Here is a 20,725-nt window from a genome sequence, read left to right as displayed (position 1 = left end):
GGTTGGGAGGTCTGACTGGGAACTAAGGTTGGGTGGCATGATGCCAGGGTAATCCTATGGGCTAGGCTTGTAAAGGCTCCAGGGCCATTAGCCTAGTATACACCTTTGAACCTATAAAGACTCAAAAATTACAAAGTCATGGGAATTCAGAAGCAGTTAACTGAAACATTTGGCGTCCTTAATGGGTCATTTGCATATGTCCCATGAGCCTCTATTACAGGAAGTTTAATGTATCACACAGTAAAAGCTCTAGCTTTTGTTGTTTTTTTTCTTCTAGCCGTCTTTGCAGGCAACACCATGGAACATTGTTGTTAACATTCCTGATGTCAATATTTCTATTATGGTACTATATTGTAAACACCAAGTAAACAGTCTACTAAAATTAACTTCATTTTTAACATGTGTAGCAATAGATCTTACAAAGGCTGAAGGATAAACTTTTAAAGTGGCTAAAAAAAGTCATGAAAATGTGATGCAGTTATGTGTTTTTACAACAATTAAACAGTAGTGGAGCAGTGCATTTATTTTATCTGATACAAATTCTGATCGAACTAATGCAATTCAAGATACTGATGAGTTGTACTATAAACACATTATAAGCAGTGTACTATATGCCTGAATGAAAAATGACTGCTTGTGAATATATATACAGTATACTGATAAAGAAAAAATAAGATGTTTGGAGTTATAGGAAGAGATAAATCAGTTCATAACTGAAGTGTGAAGAAAATAGTCTGTTTCCTGGATGCTGTTCAAAAGAATGTAACACGTTTTACAGTTTTCTTCACATCCATACAAGAATTTCAATCACTGTTATCAATGCTAGCTTGCCAAGAAAATATAAAATTGTCACTGTCAATGCAGGTGACCATACTGCATAAACCAAAGTGAATTCCCATCTTTTATAACACAGTTTTTGTCTACAACTGTCAGACACTGATGATCAAAATACAGTTTCCCTCTAAAGCAATCATATTTCCATTCAGTAAATTATAAAAACACTTTTCAGTTTGCAGTATACAAGGAAAGGTGGGAAAACAGAAACATTTACTTGTTTCCGGATTCAACCACATTTTCTGGAGCACAAAAATACAAAATAATACAATATTAACAATTTCTGTGTATTTCAATACTTCTCACCCATCACCATAAAACATGCAGTTTAAAGTTCTATGGAAAGAAACTGCTTTCAAGCAGTAAGTGGTCTGTGTTCATGGGACTGCCATCTGCACAAAGCAGACTACAGCTCATTGCTGTATCCATGCAAACTCAAACCAGACCAGAGACTTTTCCCTTGGCTTCTGATGGTTTCATTGTTTCTTTCTTTGATTTCTTTCTTACTTTTTTGTTAGATTAGTCATTAAATTGTTTTGCCTCATATGACATGCAAAGTAATCACAATACAAGCAATGCAAATGGAAATTCCAGAAACAGTGAATAACCACTCCCCGACATTCCAGTGCAGGTGTAATCTTTCTTCCATGCCTCTAATTGCCTCAATGATGGCAGCAAACCTGAACAGTCGAGCCAGCCTTATAATGAATATGTTTCTTTCAGTGGATGTATTAGTAGGAATAACTGGTGTTGAAGGTCCCTGATCCATTTGTTCACTCCTATCCATGACATATCTTGCTGGACTTTCTGTTCCTGCTAGCCACTGTAAACCTGTACAAGAAAAACACTAGATGAAATTCAGTGTCAATATAGAAAAATCATTTTGCTGCTATATTGCTTAGGTAAAAAGTGACTGCTTTTGAACAGCTATTTATTTTATCCGTTGTAGATCAGGTTAGGTCCACTGGGCTAGGGGAGTCTTTTTCAGGGGATACTCAAGGTGGTATTTATACTACTAGGTAGATTTCACTAAGATATCAGGGAACTTTCCCAACTCTTTTTGATAAGTTCCTTTGGCACTTTTACACCCACCTGAGCTAACACCAACTCAAACAGATGGTGGTTTAAAACCTCTACCAAAAGATAACACACTCACGAGTGCAGCACCCCCTTATGCTTACTGCAGTGTGAGTAATCCACATACCTGGTATGAGAACAGAACCACAGCTTTCTACACCAAAGGCAAGTGTGCTACCTGTTGTGCCACTGACACTGGCTAGTAATGAATAATTTACATTAGCAGTCAACTTTATTAACTTGAGTACTTCTATTTCATGCCCTGTAAACTTGCTGTTGATACCTCCAGTCACATTGTACATTTGATTGGACTATAAATCAGTGTTTTTTTTTTTAGGGGCAAGCCCTTTTACACCACTGATGTGGAAGCTATGGCTACCACAGCAACAATCTCTAAAAATACTGCTAGTAAAAAGTCTATTTATATGAGCCTTCTGCACTTGAATACAGAGACAAGTGTTCACATGGGCATGATTCATACATCACCTTATAAATAATAAGCACATAAAAGACAATCTGACATTACTGAATAAGTGAGCAATATGCTTTGCTCCACATTACCTCCCTTTATTTGTTACATTCATAAATACTTTAACTTTAGTTTGGTTGGGCTACAGCTAAAAAATCCTTTGGCTCAGTCTTTTAAACCAATCAGTAAACAATTTGCAGAAAAAAGTGCATTATGTATGCAGTAGTGCATTAGGGGTAGTGTACCACAAGCCCAGGTTTTTGTCACATTTAAACCTGGAGGGCGAGTGTCTTAAAACACTCCTAGCTGTGTGGTAACATCTTTAACATGCACACCCTGTGTCTTATTTCACTTATAAAATGAGCATCTATATGTATTTTTTTGTTTTGAATTTGAATTTTACATATAGTAGTTTATGGTAATTATATGCTCTGCACTGCATTTTAATGTAAATATTTCCTCCAACCATGTTAACTGACAGCTGCACAGGGTTATAACTTTTTAATTGCATGGAATTTTGGTTTAAGATTTTCAGAGTACCCATTTAATGGAAACTTCTGACAAACTGCTGTGTGCTATTGCACAGTCTAGTTTATCAGCAGCTGCTAACGCTACACAAATCATCGCAGATGCCTACTGGCAGGTGAATGCATCCAAATGACAAAACTAACATATGAGGAAGAACAGTTCTTCATAAACTTTAATACTTCTTTCTATTTAACACTGCCTCAAAACTATTCACAAGATCAATCATTTTTGTGGCAATGCTAGGAACCAAAAGACCAATACATACAAGTAGTAATGCACCTCCATTATTTTAAGTTGATTTAGCTGATATACACATTGCACCCTAAAAAAATCATAAGGATAATCCACTTTTGGTGGCAATTTTCAAGAATTGAAAAAAAAAAACAAAATATGCAAGAAGCAGTCGTCCCCATTTTTCTTAATTTGGTTTGTTTGATAATATCTTTGTTCTCTTTATTCAATTGGGTTTCTGTTGCAATTTTATATGTGCTTTATTTCTAATTTAATAAGCTTTTGTATTTATGCAGTATTTTACTTTTGTGTTCTTCATGTTCAGAGTTATCTTTAATGTCAAATGTAGTTACAATTGTATAATGCAGTCACTGCTAAAACAAAGATCAGTCAATTAGCAGACACTTGCTGCTATCTACAGTCTGTCATCAGGTGCTACAATTTCAGGCACATTTTATCCATCTTTTTTGTTCAAACATGGCAAATATAGCCTTAATTTTTTAACCACATTAATGAATACAGCCGTTTAACTGGCTACCAGATGCAGGTAGAGCAACTTAACATACTCCTTCATAATATACTTCAATTACTAGACTGCCCAACTCTAAGTAAAATGCTAGCAATCAAGACATCATACTCTCTCAGAAACAGCAATGAGGATAGTACAGTATTCCTCAGACCCCATATGATTTAGCAACTGGAGAAACTGCATTTTACTAAACAGGCCAAGCATCTTGGTATAAAATTCCAAGTAGAATCAGAAATAAAAAAACATTAAAACCTTCAAATAAAAAATAAGTAACTTTCTCCCGAAAAAGCACAAATCAGATGCTTTAAAGCAATGGTTAGAGGCAGTCCTTAAAAAATAACCAGGAGCCTCCATCTACTAATGTAAAATCTAATTTTCTAACTGTGAATATATACATATCAATAAGCCAACAGGTATAAGTAGTCAGACCTCTAGGTTACTCAGTTGGTGACCCCTGCCCCATCCATGACTTGATGACATAAAAAAGGGAAAAGTCCTCTCTGAATCTGAGAGTGGAGGCCAAAAAAGGTATTAAAGAAACTATGGCACAGAGCTATACTGGCTATATTGGTTCCTTGCTACAGTCTACAGTTACTACCCCCCCCCCACACACGCACACACTCTGTAAAACCAAACTATTTAATTATTCATTTGACCTGCTTTGATGCGAACTGTGCTGTCGTTTCTGTAGTCACCACCAGATGACAACTATTCTACTCTGCCAATCGCATCCCCTAACAGCTTATACCAATGTCCCCCTTTGCCCTGCTGAGCTGCAGTACTTTGTCCAGTGCCTTTTATACTGCTTATCAGAATTATAATTTGTCTTATGTAACGCAGACTTCTCCAGCACTCAGGTAGTCAACAGACTGGTGTGCTGCCGGTTATACACAGGTATTTTACACTACTGTTCAACTAGCACACAGCTGAAAACTGCAAATACAAACAAGTTGTACTGCATTTATACCTTACTACTGCTGTACATGCTACTGTTCAAAATGCACCCATTTGAAAAATGTAAATTCACACAAAGTACCTCACTTAAATTTTACTACTGCTCTATTGTACTGCTTTATATAAATATATGTGCTGATTCTCAGATGCCTTTGAATGCTTATGTTATTGCTCCATTTTAATGACTTTCCATGGTGCTTCTGAGAAATTTCTGTAAATACTACAACTATAAAGTATGTAAACACTACTGTATGTATTTTATAAGTCAAATTTTTAACTTCATTGATTCTTAAACTGTACTGATGATTGCACTGTTTCTTCACTAGCACAGCTGTCTTTGTAATCATTCAATCTGTTTTATTCAAAGGGTTGAAATCCTCTTTGTTTCAAAATATATTTATTACTGACTGCGGTGGTGGTGCTGCGGTAGCGTTGTCGCCTCACAGTTAGACGTTGCCTGTTCGATTCTCAGTTAGAGCGTCTTCTGTGTGGCGACATGCGTGAATGGGCATTTCTTCGTTGAAGGTTGTGCGTTAGGCCCAGCAAGCCAGCATGTAAAAATCTACTGCCAATCATTAGCAGACTGGAGTTCCGCTGTGGCGAACCCTAACCGGGAAAAGCTGAAAGACACAAACAAACTGTGCATTCTGATCAAACAAAGGTGTCTCTGTAATCATTCTAATGCACTGTTTTCTAACTGAGTCAGGGTTGTGGCTGAAAATGTCAACCAACCAGCTCACAAACAAGTAAAAATAAATAAAACAAGCACCTTAACTAAAACTTCATTTTTTTCTCTCTTTCTGTTTCATCGTGTCTAAAGCATGTCACTCATTTCCTGCAATAAATCATGCCCATGGGCAAGAAGTGATATTAATTTTCTTAATATTTAGGTTTTTGGTAAGCAGGAGAGTCTGCCTGATCTACTGCTCACTTGTTTATTGTTACTAGCCGGAGTTACAAAGATGTCTGGCATCATCACCTTGTATCCAATCCACTGAGGAGCAGTCTGAGCAGCTCTCTACAGTCCGCTGACCCTTGTCTTGTACTCAGACTGTATGCATTTACTATGTTGGAAAAGGTAACCAACTTGGAAGGAGAAGGTGGATTACTTTTTAAATTTTGTTTAAGCATAGCAATTTCTTAAAAAATCTTCTTGGGTGGCTTATAAAACAAATTATAGATGATCATTTTTAAGTGTATGCTGACCCCAAAAGAGATGCTGATCACCAACAGGAAAATATTAATTCTCTCAAAAAAAACAACACTTCTGTATTGTGCATAGAGCATATCCACTTTTCTGGAGAATATCTATATGATCTTATTTTTTTAAATCTTCAACAGGTTTTCTTTAAAGTTCTGTAAGCAGAAATATGTACCGATTTTTGGTAATATTACATAGATTGACCAATTTCTCAAGTCTCAGTAAGTACACATTTTCTTTTTTAGCTATGTTTCAAAATCCAGAATTGTTCTGGAATGGCCATTTTTGTGGTTTATATATATATATATATATATGTCAATTCTTGTCAGTTAGTCTTTCCTACCACAAACTTAGCTTTCCTGAACTTGACAGTTTTGTTTTGTTTTAGTTGTGTCCACTAGAAAAGAATAAGAATGATGCTTTGCATCTGCTACACGTACTTCTATATCGCTCTTACAATATTCCTAACATTAGGGAACTCCTGTCCACGGCAGCCCGATGTTCAGCCAGTACACCAAAGCCTAATGATGTTTTATGTGCTATACATCACACACATGCTCCCTGCACAGAATGTAGATGTGATGTACAGATGCAGTTACCCAGAACTTCTTTACTGTCAGTCCAAATGCCATTATTGCTCATTGGTCTGAATACCTTGTTGCTGTGCTGAATACCTGTCCATTAGATAAGTACCCTGTTTTTTTTTCTTACGGTCTTGTATTTTATTTTGCTTATCCAGAATTCGTGTCATCCAAGAAGGGAAAATGTCAATGTGGGAAGCAGACTCCCCATAAAGATTGTCATGAATAGTGTCTTTTTTGCTTTGTAGTATCTGTAAGATGTTTGTGCCTAAGACAGTCAGAAGCTATTTATCTTGAAAAGCAATGACTTAAACAGTTAGCCCAGGGTAATATGGCTGAATCCTTTAACCCTGAGATACTCCTGCTATGATAAGAGTAAGGCCAAGAAGTCTCGGCTGAATTCTTTAGCTGTCCACCAGCCATCCATCTAGAAGCAGGTAATAGCTTTGTAGGCCATTTGGCATCTATACTGGATTCCTCTGCTGTGACCCATCAGAAGCTGGCATGGATCCATCTTTTTGTACATCCTCTGAAGCTTTATAGGTGTCTACTCCGGACATCGAGGGGGGGACTGTGATTGATTATTTCAGAGGGCCCTTGAGAGATTTCATAGATACTGGTCAGGGAGGAGGTTCTGGGTTCTCTTACTGAATCTCACCAAGGGTCAGAACCTCCGGTATTCATTAGGGCTGATGTCCCTTCCAAGAAAAGACAAAACAACAAGCACGTTTCAGTTTGTCCTAAGGATCCTCAAAGGCAATGACTTGTTTTTTTGCATTAATGGCCCTGAAGCCTCCTCAATGGATTTCAGTACCTCCTACTCAGTGGACCTCTACTCCTTCTAAATGGCTTAGGGAACTGGATTCCTTGGATGAGGATTCATTGTCTGATGAGGGGTCTTTGTCCTATCCTTCACAGATGCCTTCACCTTGGGCTTATGGTTCTGATGAGGAGGAGTCTGTTAGCCCTGAGTCTCATTTTGAAGAATTGTCCTTTAGGAATGCAATTGATAGGTTGATGGAATGCTTTAAGTGGGATTCTTCTCAGGTGTCTGATAGTCAGAGGAAATATTATGAGTTGCTTCAGGTGGATACTTCTAAACCATCTGCAGTTTCTCCTGTGTTGGCTACCTTGTTAGACACTTTTATTGCTGCTTCCAAGTGTCCTGATTCTCAGCCTCCTGCTCCCAAAAAACCTAATAGATTTTATAAGGTTCCTAAGGATTGTCAATTTTTATTTAAATGCCCTTCTGCTGATCCTACTGTGGTGTCAGATTCTTCTGACAAGCCTTCTAAGCTCTTGCCCTCTTCCAAATGTTAGCCTCCTGATAAGACTGTAAGGCAATGGAGAGGACTGGTAAGAAAGTTTGCACCGTTTCTACTTTGGCCTTTAGGACCATTAATTACCAGACTCACATGATCAGATATGCTCATGTCTTGATTGCTCAGGCTTGTCAGGTTATTTCTGACCTTCCTGATTCTGAAAGGAAATCCTCTGCCTTATCTATTTTAGGTTCCACTTCTCATGTGGCTCTCCACTCTATTAACTGTCACTATGATGCTGCTGATGCCTCTTTCAGGGCTGCAACTTTTGTGTCTGTCATGAGACATTATTCTTGACTTCATCTCCAGTCTTTGCCTCAGGACATTAAGGCCAAGATGTTGGATGCTCCTTTGGATAATAATCTTTTTGGACTGCTGCTGCTGACCTGTTTTAAGTCTCTTCAAGAGAAAGGCAAAGCCTTGCAGGACCCTAAACATATTTTTATCTCGCTCTCTCTCTCCTATCCCAAAGTTACAGAGGAATTATCCTTCTATATCTGCTTTTGTTTGCAGGCAACCCTGCTAGGCCTTTAAGGGCAGAAAGGGTGGTAAGCGCACCCTCTCTGCTATGGCTTCTCAGAGTTCTGTGGTACAGAAACCTCCCTTATCTGATAACCCTTGTCTTCTAAATTGGATTCTCATCACTTCAGACTCATGGGTTCTATCATCCGTCAGAGTAACTTCATGATATGGAAGTCTCTCCCTCCTTTTTCAGGGATTCCTCAGTCTCCTCTAGAGCAACTTCCTTATTTCCAGGAAGTCCTAGGGTCCCTGGTGAACCAAGAAACCATTCAACCGGTTACCCCCTTCCCAGGTGGGAAAGGGTTTTTATTTTACTGCTCAACACCTTTCTCAAAGTCCCTTCTTTTCAGATGCTTATTTTTCAAACCACGTTTCCTCTTTTACTACACCAGGCTTTTCTGGTGTCTTTGGCTCTGAAGGATGCTTACCTTCATATCCTTATTCACCCTCTTTTCTGGGAATATTTTAAATTACTCTGTTTCTTCCTTTCATTTTCAGTTCTCTGCTTCACCCTTTGGCCTCACTACTGCCCCAGTGGTATTCACAAAATGCTTAGCGCCAGTGACTGCTTTCTGCAGACTCCAAGCTATTCAGATTTTTCCTTTTCTAGACGACCTGTTGCTTCAGGCACCTTCTCCCAGTTGCCTGTTGCAGGATCTGAAATTCACCATCTCTCTTCTTCAAAGTCTGTGGTTCACTATCAACTTTCAAAAGTTCGTCCTGACTCCCACTCAGGATCATGTGCATATGGGATGCAGGATTTAGACAGTGCCAATGCTGGCCTTTCTTACACCTCCAAACTTTTTATAATTTACAGCCTTCTTTCAGTCTCTTCTTCCTCTGACTGCCATGCCAGCCAGAGAGTTTCTTTGGGCCCTGGAATTTATGGTCTCTTCTATTCAAATGATCCCTCTTGCTAGACTGCATATGCAGTAGCTTCAGTGGTACCTAAAGTCAGTTTGGCAGCATTGCCACCCTCTGGATTTCAGTGTACCTCTTCTTGTCTCAAGAAGGAATTTGAGTGGTGGATTCAACAGTTTACTATCACAGTCCTACCCTTTCAGTCTCCACTCCTTCTCAAGAACTGTTCACCAATGCCTCAGACATAGGGTGGGGTGCTTCATTTGGTCATCTGAAAGTTCAGGGTCTCTAACTCCCATCAGAAGTCAGACCAAATCAACATCAAGGAGATGAAAGCTCTGATTCTGGTCCTTCAAGCTCTTCACCCCATGTTCTCTCCTGGTCCACTGAAGGTGCACACAGACAACACTACAGTGATGTGGTATTTCAACAAGCAGGGAGGTACAAAATCTTACCTCCTGTGCAGGTTGGATCTTCAGGCTTGGGAGGTGGCTCTTAGTTATCAGTTAACTCTTTGGGCAGTACACATTCCTTCAGAACACAATCTAGTGGCACACTCTCTGAGTAGGTCCAAAACACAGGCTCACAAATGGATGCTTCAAAGAAATGTGTTTCTGGACATTGTCCATCGGTAGGGTGTTCCTCAAGTAGATCTTTCTGCCTCCCCTCTGAATAGGCAGCTCCCTCTCTTCTGTTCTAAAGTGCCATGCTCTCTGGCATGGAAGATGGATGCCCTTTCTTTTCCTTGGAAGGAGATGTTTCTTTATGTTTTCCCCACCTCTTCCTTTACTTTCAAGAGTCCTGCAGAAGATTCAGCTGGACTCCTCAAAAATCTTGATAGTAACTCCCTTTTGGCCAAGACAGAACTAGTTCCTCCTCTTAATGCCTCTGGCCAGGGGCAATCACCACAAGTTAACTCACAGGTTGGACCTCCTCATACAGGATAAGGGGTCTCTCATCCATCCTCACTTGTCTACTCTTCAAGTGACATTGTGGGTGACAGGGTTTTGATCCCTTTCAGGCACCTCTTTTCTGAGGACATACTAAGGGTTTTACAGGAGGCAATGAAACTGTCAACCAGAAAATCTTATACGTTCAAATAGAATAGATTTTCTGCCTGATGCCATACTCATAACCAGTACCCTTTTTCAGCAGGGTCCCTTTGGTCCTCTCTTTTTTGTGTGAGTTGTTCCAGGCTAGCCGGCCTATTCTTCTGTGAAAGCCCATTTGTCAGCCAGTACTAATCCTTTTTTTATGCCCAAGATAGCACGAGTTCCCTTCCTTTGTCCTTTCTCCTCACTCTGCTAGTGAGAGGGTCTTGCATACCCTGAATTTGCACAGACAGCTCAGGTACTATTTGGATAAAACTAAGGCCACTCATATATCTCCTCAGCTTTTTGTTTCCTTTCATCCCAGGATATTGAGTTTGGCTGTTTCTAAGCAAACCATCTCCTCCTAGATATCTAAGGCCATTTCTTTTTGTTATACTTTTCATGATAAGTCTTTCTATATTTCTGTTAGAGCTTATTCCACTATGGCTGTTGCCTCTTCTGGTGCTTTCTTCAAGGGGTTGGACACCAATTCCATCCCTGAAGCTGCTACTTGGTCTTCCGTGCATACTTTTCTTTACTAAGTATTATAAGTTGGATGTGATTTCTATGGCCAGATCAGGTTTTGCTAGAACCATTTTATATGGGTTTGTTGAGGGTGCTTCTCAGCCTTCCACCTCTATTTCTGTTTCTTGAGCTTTTTCACGCTCTCCAACATTAGGAATACTGCAACAGCAATATAGAAGGGCATAGTACAGTTGAGTAAAATCTTATCATAGCAGTAGATATCCTTCACTTCACTGTTGCAGTATTCATTCCTTCCCTTCACCCACCTCTTGTCAAGGAACTAAACCCACATCTTCAGAAATTCAGAAAGAAACACAAAGCAGAGTTACATTGCAGAGGCATGTCCTAACAGTTGTAGAAAAGCATTTAACTTGTTATTACTTTTTTTCCACTATGGTTCTGGCTAGGGTGCTTTTTTGATTTTATTCTTGGTATTCACATCCTTGTGAGACCCCAAGAAAATACTATTTCATATTACACTGGATTTATATTTAATGCAGGGATGTTGATTACTGCTGCCAAAAACTCACTTAATTCAGATATAAAATGCATCTTGCTTATTAGTTTGTGCACATTTAGACAATTCTAGATTCAATATTAGGTAATGTTATATTAATGCTTCATGGATTCATAGCAAAGTAGTAGGGCAGCTACCCTTGTGGGCCATTTAAACCTAGCCAATTTTCTTCAGAGATGAGAATCAAACCTAGTAACTTGTAATTGTTGGGTAAGCACCTTAACCATTATGCTAACCCACAACTGCTTACGGCAAGCCCCGATTGAACAACATGTAGGATTTTATATGATATAATAGAAAACTGATTGTCAAACATTCATTTTAGGTCTAAAAGTTTAGTAATGTAGCATAAACACATTCTACTAAAAGTTAGCAAAAGTGGCTTTCCATAAAATGTAATACGCCTGTTTCCAATAGAAAATGCATTTTTTTTTTATTTGTTAACCAGGGTAGAGCTCTAATCATTCTGGATAATTTTTAGCCTCAGCTCAGGGAGTAAATGATATACAGCCACTGAAGTTAATACAATAATTTATAGGTTCATAGGTGTGTACTAGGCTAATGGCCTTGAAGCCTTTACAAGCCTAGCCCATAGAAGTGCCCTGGCATTGTGCCACCCAACGTTAGTTCCCAGTGCCTCTATCAAGCAGAACCACTGGAGTGATCCCCGGGGTGAACTTTCTATTTCCCATCAACTCATCAAGATTTCTCTTGAAGCGGGCCAGTGAGGTGCTCTGCTTGACATGTATGGGAAGTCTATTCCAGAGCATGGACAGTCTCTGGGTTATGAACCTGTCCCTCCAGCATGTTCTGTTGATTGTGGTAATGAGGATGAGGTCTCTGGAGCATGTGGTGCGGAGAGACTGGGATTTCTTTAGATGTAGCATTTCTAACAGAGCTGGGTCAGACATGGCTTTGTAAGTCAAGCAGAGATCGCCTATTAGTAGATGATGTGAGACAGAGAATAGCTGGAGTTTTTTGAGTCTGTCCGTGTTGGACATGTGTTTAAGGCCTAGGATCCTATTCGTGAGGTATTTTTTTGGCCTCTCCAGCTGTTGCAGGTGTCTAGTGACATACATGCCAAATAGGTGATTATACTCTATGACTGGTCTAATGAGGGAAGAGTAGAGAGAAATGATGACCTCTTTCTTCCTGGATGCAAAACCCTTGGTCATGAGATGTATCACACAGAAGGTCTTTCTGACCACAGTGGCAATGTAGTGGTCGGAGAGGTTGCTGTCAACCTGTGGGGTCTATATTATCTTGTCGAACGATGTGTTCAGCGAACTCATCTTAGTCGACAAGTAAACGGTGAACTCTGTAATCGCTGAACGGCCAAATCAGCGATTTTTTCCCTCGGGGGAAAAAGTGCTTGACCGTCATTGGGGATTTGCCCTTTTCCCCACTGTAGTGCAATCTCAGAATTGGTATATTTAGTTGGGGGGTGTGGGGGGCAAAGCCCCCCACTATGTAGGGTTTGAACGTTTGTTTTTTATTAGACTAAGCGCTTCTTTACCCTGGGAAGAAAGTCGCTGGTCTGGCTATTCAGCAATTACAGAATTCGCTGTTTACTTGTTGATGAAGACTTGTTCGCTGAACACATCTTTCGACAAGATAATATAGACTCAACCTGTGTCCCCAGATCTCTTATAATGTCTTCAGTATTCAGTGGGCTCCCATCGATGTGGTAATTACTGGAAACTGAGGTTTTTCCCAAAGGAGATGACAACGCATTTTTTGGCATTAAGCTTAAGGCCATGGTTTCAACACCAGTCATTGGTCTCAGTGAGGCCTTTCTGTAGGATGTCTGCATCACTTGAGGAGTTAATAATGGCTCCCATCTTGCAGTCATCTGTGAACTTGGTCAGCCAGAGTCCCTCTGTGTTGGCCTGGACTTCTGAGAATTAGATGCCAAACAGGAGAGGACCCAGGACCAATCCCTGTGGGACTCCACTCGTGCCTGTCGGCAGTTTGACTTGGAGTCCGCTACTTTCACACTGTGGGATCTATCTGTGAACAAATTTGCAACCCACCTAATGATATAGGGCTTGATGCTTAGTTTGGTGAGTTTATCAATAATTCCTGAGTGAGGAATGGTATCAATGGCCTTGGCCAGACTGAGGTAGGCTGTATGAACTGCCTTACCTTCATCCACAGCTCTGGTGACTGACTCAAAGAAGTCAACGAGGTTGAGCAGGCATGATCTATCTTTCACAAAACCAAACTGCATGGGATCTAGAGTTTGGAGATTCCCTATATTCTTGTTAATTAGGTCCATGATGATGCACTCCATGGCCTTACATATCAGACTGTCAGGCTAATGGGGCGATAATTGCCAGGGTCTGTAGTTGCTCCTCCTTTATGGAGAGGGATGACTGTAGTAGAGCACCATTCGGTAGGGACAAAGTCTGAGGTGACTCTGTGAGTGAACAGGGCACACAGATGTGATGCCAGTTCACTTTTTAATTCATGTAGAACACAGCCAGGGATATTGTCGGGTTCCATGGAAGCTGTATTCTTGGCCTTGGACAATGTAGCTTTAACCTGTGCTGCAGTAATGCTGAGTGCCTGGCATTCTTCCGTTATTGAGATTGGTCCTTTGGTGTGGAGAGAGGGGTAAAGTTGGCACTAAATCTGTCGGCCAGTATGTTGGCAATATCTGTTGGCTCAGCATAGGAGGTACCATTGTGCAGTAACTCAGAGCAAATCTGAGTATTGCCGTGGAGATTCTTGATATAACTATAGAAGGCTTTGTGATTGTTTTTATTGTCTGCCGCAATTCTGCCTTCATAGCTGGGTTTGGAGGTTTTGATGACGGATCTCAACTTTTTGTTGAAGTTAATAAGGGAATTTTTCCAGTCTTGGGACTTCACCTAGAGTAGGAATAACAGAAATATGGCAAGCATAAGTTACAGTATATATGGATACACATATTTACAACATTATTTGAAGTATGTAAACTAATGATATACAAGACAGTGGTAGTAAGTAAGGTAATAAATTAAACAAGTAGTTATATAGTAAAGGAAGTATGTTCTGCACTGAGCAAATATACACAAAGTATCTATCAGGTACAGTTGGTTTCCTCTGTAGTGAGATGTTTCATAAGGTGGAAAGACTTTATGTCAGAGACATCTCCTTAGATTCATAGCAGGCCACTGATAAGGGACATATGTTTCATGTTGCCTACCTGGGTCCTGCCATGGCCTTTGACACTATTTCCCATGTTGGGATTATTGACATACATTCCCAACTCAACATTAACCCATACATCACTTGCCCGATAGGTAACTGGCTTTTTGAGAGAACACATATACTGTTAAGTTCAGGAGTATTTCCAGGCTCTATCGTGGCCTTCCTCCTCTTTGGTATATACTTCTCTGGCAAAAAAGATGATATCAATGAACTATGGCTAGCTAAGTTTGGTGGTGATTGCAAACTGGTATAGCTACCAAATTCCATTCTGATATGCAAGTACTCAAATTCTCCAGCAAGGGCTAGAGCAAACAAATGCTTGGTGTAATTGTGGGCTTACCTCAGTGCCAAGAAATGCAGTGCAGGTTATTCTGGGAAATCTGGCATTATGTCTACTTACCATATAAATAACTTTCTGCTTAAATCTGACACAGTCATCACGGAGCTGGCTACCTTTGTTGAGAACACATTCTTTTGACCACTGTGTCTCTGTGGCGGTTAGAAAATCCTTCTACCTTGCAGGAACTTATTTTTGCGGCATCTCCTTAAGGTTCAAAAAGTAATAGTCCCACTTTATTCCTTCCTTATTAGGCCCATCATTGAATACCTCACTAAGCACCTAAACCAACCTGACAGACCTCAACATCTACAAACCAGAAACGTATTCAGTCTCAGTAGTCTTAGCTACTCTGATGGATTAATAACCCTGTCTTTTTATTCAGTATCATATAGGGTGACATCTGCTTAGCATTTTTGCTTTTTTTGTTTTTTTTTTCTAAACAGAAAAAGTGGTAAAGCAAACACCCACTCTAGAGACCTAAATCTATACTACCTTATCAGCATCACCAAATAATTTGAAAGGTATGTAACCAAAAATATTTCCCATTTGTAAAGCATACTACCCTTACATATCAAGCAGAACAATTCCCTAGCAACCTATAAAACCAGTCTCGATTACTGGATGGGTGACCACAATTTTTAACTTGGGCTATGTGAAGAAAATCTTTTTCATGGGGATAGCTGTGTCATGTACCAATACTAGAGGACATGTCTGGGCTTCCTGATGGTCTCCTTGGTCATAAGCTTAGTAAAAGCCTAAACTATGTACATGGCATAAAAGATGAGATCAATGAACTATGGCTAACTAAGTTTGCTACTGATTGCAAACTACGTATAAATTGTGTGTGCAAATAAAACTCGTACTGAAAGAGGTGAACAACTGCAGAAATATAAATTTGTGAAGAACAAGTGTTAATGTATCATTCTCAGACGAAAAGATGCTTCCTGTGAATTCAGGAAACAAATAATATCAAGCTTGTTGATTGTGGTCATAGTGACACCTGATGGACACAAGTTTCTAGTAAGAATAATATCCAAATGACAAAGATGATAAAATATTGCAAGATCAGGTTTGCAGTAATGAAATATAATGAATATTGTGCTTACCTCATGTCTGTTAATGACACAAATTAATTATTTTCTGGTTTTACTTCATACATTGTGTGTCCTGCTGCATCAGTGCAGAGAAGCATGCAACATGTGATGAGAACAAAACCAGGTATTGCTAAAATAAACTTAATTGCTTATTAGCTCAGTAGGAGTAAATACTGCTAAATTGCCTTTTAGCCTGCTTTGACAGTATTTTGGCTGATATTTCTATTACTTTAAGGTTTAAAAACAAAATGTGAACTGTGCCATGAGTTAGCATGTAGTTTTTTAAATAAATTATAAAATTTTACATAACCTGATAGAGATTATTAATGTTAAAGTATATGGAAGAGTACAAGAGGTTGATTATGAATTTTGTTTATGCTCACTGCATTTGCAGATTTCAGTAAACATGTTTAAATTAAAGTCAGTATGTTTCTTATACCACTACATTTACCTGAAGTGCTGTATCAATAACCAGTTATATAATCCTCATCAAATATACGCATATTGTGCCTTGAAGTTAGTATTTACAGATTAGCAATGCTCACAAGGGTTACATGTTGCCATAACATAAACAATAGGAACTGTGTGTTCAAATAAATCATCAATTTAAACAGGAGACATATTGGGGCGTTTCTGTATTAACGTGAGACTGTAAAGTCTCCTGCCACAGCACGGAACAGTGTAAGATAAACTTTGCTGATGCCTGCTCTTTGAAATATTATCTCTCAGTTTACAAACTCTATGCCAAGAATAATCTGGTCATCAGTCCAGACGGACAGCTACTTGAAACACAGGATAGCCACACATATATCAAAAAGACCCTGTCAAGACACAGCCATTTTGTTTTGATCAGTGGAAAATTTCAACCCAAGATGTTCAGGTATTTTACAAACATCTGAGAGACAATCACAATATTCTAAGACAATCACAAAATGTTCTGGATTAAAAATACCAAATCCTCAAAAAACAGCGACCACAAAGCTTGTTAAATTCTGATTGGATAAGGGAAGTAACAGGTTTGTAGTTTATTGACTGGACCTTCACAATTAGGTGTTGCTAGAATTTTCTCCAGGAAATAATATAAAACCAATACTGCAGCATCAAAGGGAGATCAGTTTAATTCTACTTCTTGCTTCCATCATACTGTGTTTGTCATACTGCCTGAGTCATGCATCATTCTTATTTATTTGTTAATAAATTATTATTTTGTTAATAAGTTGTTAAATCTACAGCTAATCACTTATCTGACTATTTAGAACATTACAGATAAAATGTCTATCCTAATTTAATCAGTAATGTCTTGCAGGCAGGTTAAGTTTACAGTAAGTTAATTTTGTGTTAGTCTGTTCAATATCTTATTTCCAACTACAATCAGATGCATCAGCCAGTTAAACAAATACTGTGTAAGGTAAAACTTCAATAATTCAGGTAGTCATTTAATGTATCCTAAGCCAAAAAAATGTAAATCATAACACAACAAAGCAATTATTTTGTTGCCCACTCCATGTAGTCACAAATACAAGGACATTATAACTTTAAATTATGTCCACCTTAAATTGTCCTCAGTAAACATGTTTTTGCTATAACAGTTGCCTTACTTGGTTCACAGTTCAATTTTACACGCATATACATACACGTGCACACACACAGACACACACATGCAGCTGAAAACCTCTACAAAGTACAGCCGGATCGTGGTCAAGTGAGGCCTTAGGCAGGGTAATGGATCAGGACTCTCCCACATCCCCACCACTCCCAAGCATCCCAAGCAGCCCTGTCCAGCAGCCATTCCAGTGTCCCATTACTTGCCTTTCTCTCCCCCCCATTTACCATAAAACACTGTTCAAATCTTTCAGTGTGGATACTATTTTCTTCTTTACTTCTACAATAATTATAGATACTTGGATTTAATTTAAAACTTTATTCCAAATTTTATAGCATAAACACCAATAGCCATGTGCTAAACATAACAGTACATTCTCACAATAAAAGCAGGCTTAACATGAGCAGTAGTAAACTTCTCTGCCCTTGAAACTCACATTCAGTGAAACTGCACTGAAACCTGCATTCATAGAAAATGCAGTTGGCCAGTGGCAGATTAAATGTACCTTTGGGTTGTTTTCAAACTATGGGTCCCCTGCACACATGTTTAGGTCCATGCATAAATGCATATGTTCTTTGATTCCCCTTCCTGATTATATTAAATTATATTCTTTGTTTAATACAATGCTGCTTCTTAGAGTATGTTTTAAATTTGTATTTTTGAACATTTTTCCTGTAATTAGTGAAACAAAATACATATGAACAGGGGTCTATTTCATAACACTGAAATTTCATAATGTTGAATTTCATAACATTGAGACCATAACATTGAAAATTCAAACCACTGAAAACCCAAAACATTGAAAACTCAGAACACTGAAAGTGTGCTTCACAACACTGAAAACTAAATTGCACAAGTAAATAATATCACCTCCCCCTATAACACCTAACTAACAAACACACTTTCTACTATGTTTCTGCCCCTGCACCCCCCACACCCCCCTAAATTAAATATACTAACTCCAAGATTGAGCTACAGTGGAAAAAGGTGACTTTTCTAACCTCAGTGTATGGTGATTGTGATACAGTGAGGTTAGGAAATTAACTTTTTTCCACTGTAGCACGATCTTGGAGTTGGTATATTTAATCTACGGGGGTGTGGGGTGGCACAGCTCCCCACATGGGTTGTGTGTTTGTTAGTTAGGTGTTGTTATAGGTGGAGAAGATGTTATTTACATATGCACTGTAGTTTTCAATGTTATGAAGCACACTTTCAATGTTTTGAGTTTTCAGTGTTTTGGGTTTTCAGTGTTTTGGGATTTAAATGTTTTAGTCTCAATGTTATGAAATTTCAATGTTATGAAGTAGACCCATGAACAGACAGTGACCAGGCTCCCAATTTCAGAACATTTCAACCATAAAAGATCACTCAAACTGCTGTCATTATAATTTACCAATAACAGTCAAGACAAAATCTCTGCAGAAGTAAAAGTCATCTGAATAATTCCACAGTAAACAGATCTGTCAACTTTTGAAGAGGATGCGCAAACAACTTTGCATTTCAGTGCTTCATCTACAAATTCACTGTCTACTGCCCTTGAAGAATAAACTGCCTATGTTAAAAATAAATGTGCTGGTGATATGTAATAGGGAATGCCTGCCAGACAACAGTTTCATACTTACTAGGTATCTCATCCAAAAGAGGACACACTCAGGAGTGCAGTACTCCTCCTACCTTATATTACACTGTAGTGTCAGCAATCAATCTATCTGGTGTGGGAAGAGCTCCCACAGCCTTCTGTACCAAAGGCAAGTTATGCTACCTGTTGTACCACTGACAATGAACACAACAACTTTGAAACTTTATGACCCACACTGACAGACTGTAATTCTCAAGGATTTATAAGACAAAAAAAGACACCAAATGAGACCAGGTCATTGGTGTGGAGGTGTAAAGCACTTGCCAATAATTAAGGCTCAGGGTTTGACTCTGAGCAAAGTCATTTAACCAGACAGCCCATCGCACACCCACAGACACACACAGGTTCCTAGTCATTCTCAAATGCAAACAACCACATATAGCTATGATCACGTAACACACACAATATCAGCAGATACCTACTTGCAATCTGATAGCTAGTTTCACAGCTGTCAAAGTAGCTAACAAACTGCTGTTGGGACAGCATGACTAGAACTTAACACATGACTTCTGTGCTTTCCAGTCACTCAGAAAGATTACACTAACTGTACATGTAGTCTACACTTACTGTAAGGCATTATGTAGTTCTGTGCTTAGTAAAATTTTATTAAAAGCAAAAAAGGCCCTTCATTAAACTTTTATTTATGTTTGCTTGTTTACTTGTTTGTTAACTAGGTAGAAGGGCTGACTGATGCCCTTTATGGCTCAGGCTTATTGATAGCAATAACTTTACATGAATATTACATGGAATATTTTTTTTTTGCTTTAAACCTATTTGCAGCCCATGTCCTTGGTAAACACAGCTTTCAAGTTTCAGCACTGTAATACTTTTTCTGTAACTTTTATGCAAGGAAAAAACAGCAAAAATACAAAAAGTCATTCTCTGTTTACTGGCACAGTTTTAATTCTAGGAGTAGTACAAAAAAAACCCACTAAGATAATTTTCAATATACCTGGTATAGCTTGAAGATGCTGTAGCACGATAACAATCAACAAGGACAATAGAATGGTTGCAGTGATGTGGACCTGCAAAACAATTCATGTAGATTCAGTAAGCACCATTGTTAAAGCATTAGCAAGGTTGGTGTACAACTTCACATTTTGCATGAGACGTATCAGTTGCTACATTAAAATGAAATACAGTCCATTCCTTTATATTTTAGAGTAAGCTAGTTAAAAGCTTTGGTTTACCAAAGGCTGCAGAAGGTAGCACAATTAAAAAAGATTATGAAGTATCTGTCTGTACTACTTTAAGTTCACTTAAAGATGGCTAGCTATCTCCACTATTTTAAAAGTGGCATTTTGTTTTCTTCTTTTTGTTTTGATATTTTGAAGATTTCTTTTCCTATTTATTTTTTAATTATTGAGGAAGGTGATTATGTGAGGGCCACCCCTGCCACCAACATCAGAGACTAGGGAACATAATGATGATGCTGATAGCAGCTTTTATTGGTATTTGTGGCATTGCTTTCTCTGACCTACTGTTGAATACAATGTAGAAATATACTTTAAAGAAGGGTTTGATGTTAAGTGGTCCACCAGGTAACCTGTGACTCCTGACTTTAAGGCCCAGTACATGGACCCAGATATTCTTCTGTCCCAGTCCTGTGGTC

At 38.8% G+C, this 20,725-nt stretch overlaps 1 protein-coding gene across 2 annotated transcripts in view; it reads right to left on the bottom strand.

Moving 5' to 3' along the window:
- Positions 1 to 505: 505 nt before the first annotated feature.
- The window catches only part of SEL1L3 (SEL1L family member 3), a 1,757,172-nt gene continuing 1,736,952 nt past the window's right edge, over positions 506 to 20,725 (bottom strand). For both annotated transcript variants that reach the window (XM_044062158.1, XM_044062159.1), the window contains exons 23-24: positions 20,066 to 20,138; positions 506 to 1,665 (exon numbers count right to left, since the gene is read on the bottom strand). In XM_044062158.1, the coding sequence (XP_043918093.1) occupies positions 1,376 to 1,665; positions 20,066 to 20,138 (363 nt within the window). In that variant the 3' untranslated portion in view covers positions 506 to 1,375. The remainder of the gene's footprint in view (positions 1,666 to 20,065; positions 20,139 to 20,725) is intronic.

Source organism: Protopterus annectens, chromosome 2.part1, assembly GCF_019279795.1.
Source record: "Protopterus annectens isolate FY-2018-M chromosome 2.part1, PAN1.0, whole genome shotgun sequence".
NCBI classification, from domain to species: Eukaryota; Metazoa; Chordata; order Ceratodontiformes; family Protopteridae; genus Protopterus; species Protopterus annectens.
Note: the sequence above shows the minus strand (reverse complement) of the source record. Positions and strands in the feature narration are given on the sequence as shown.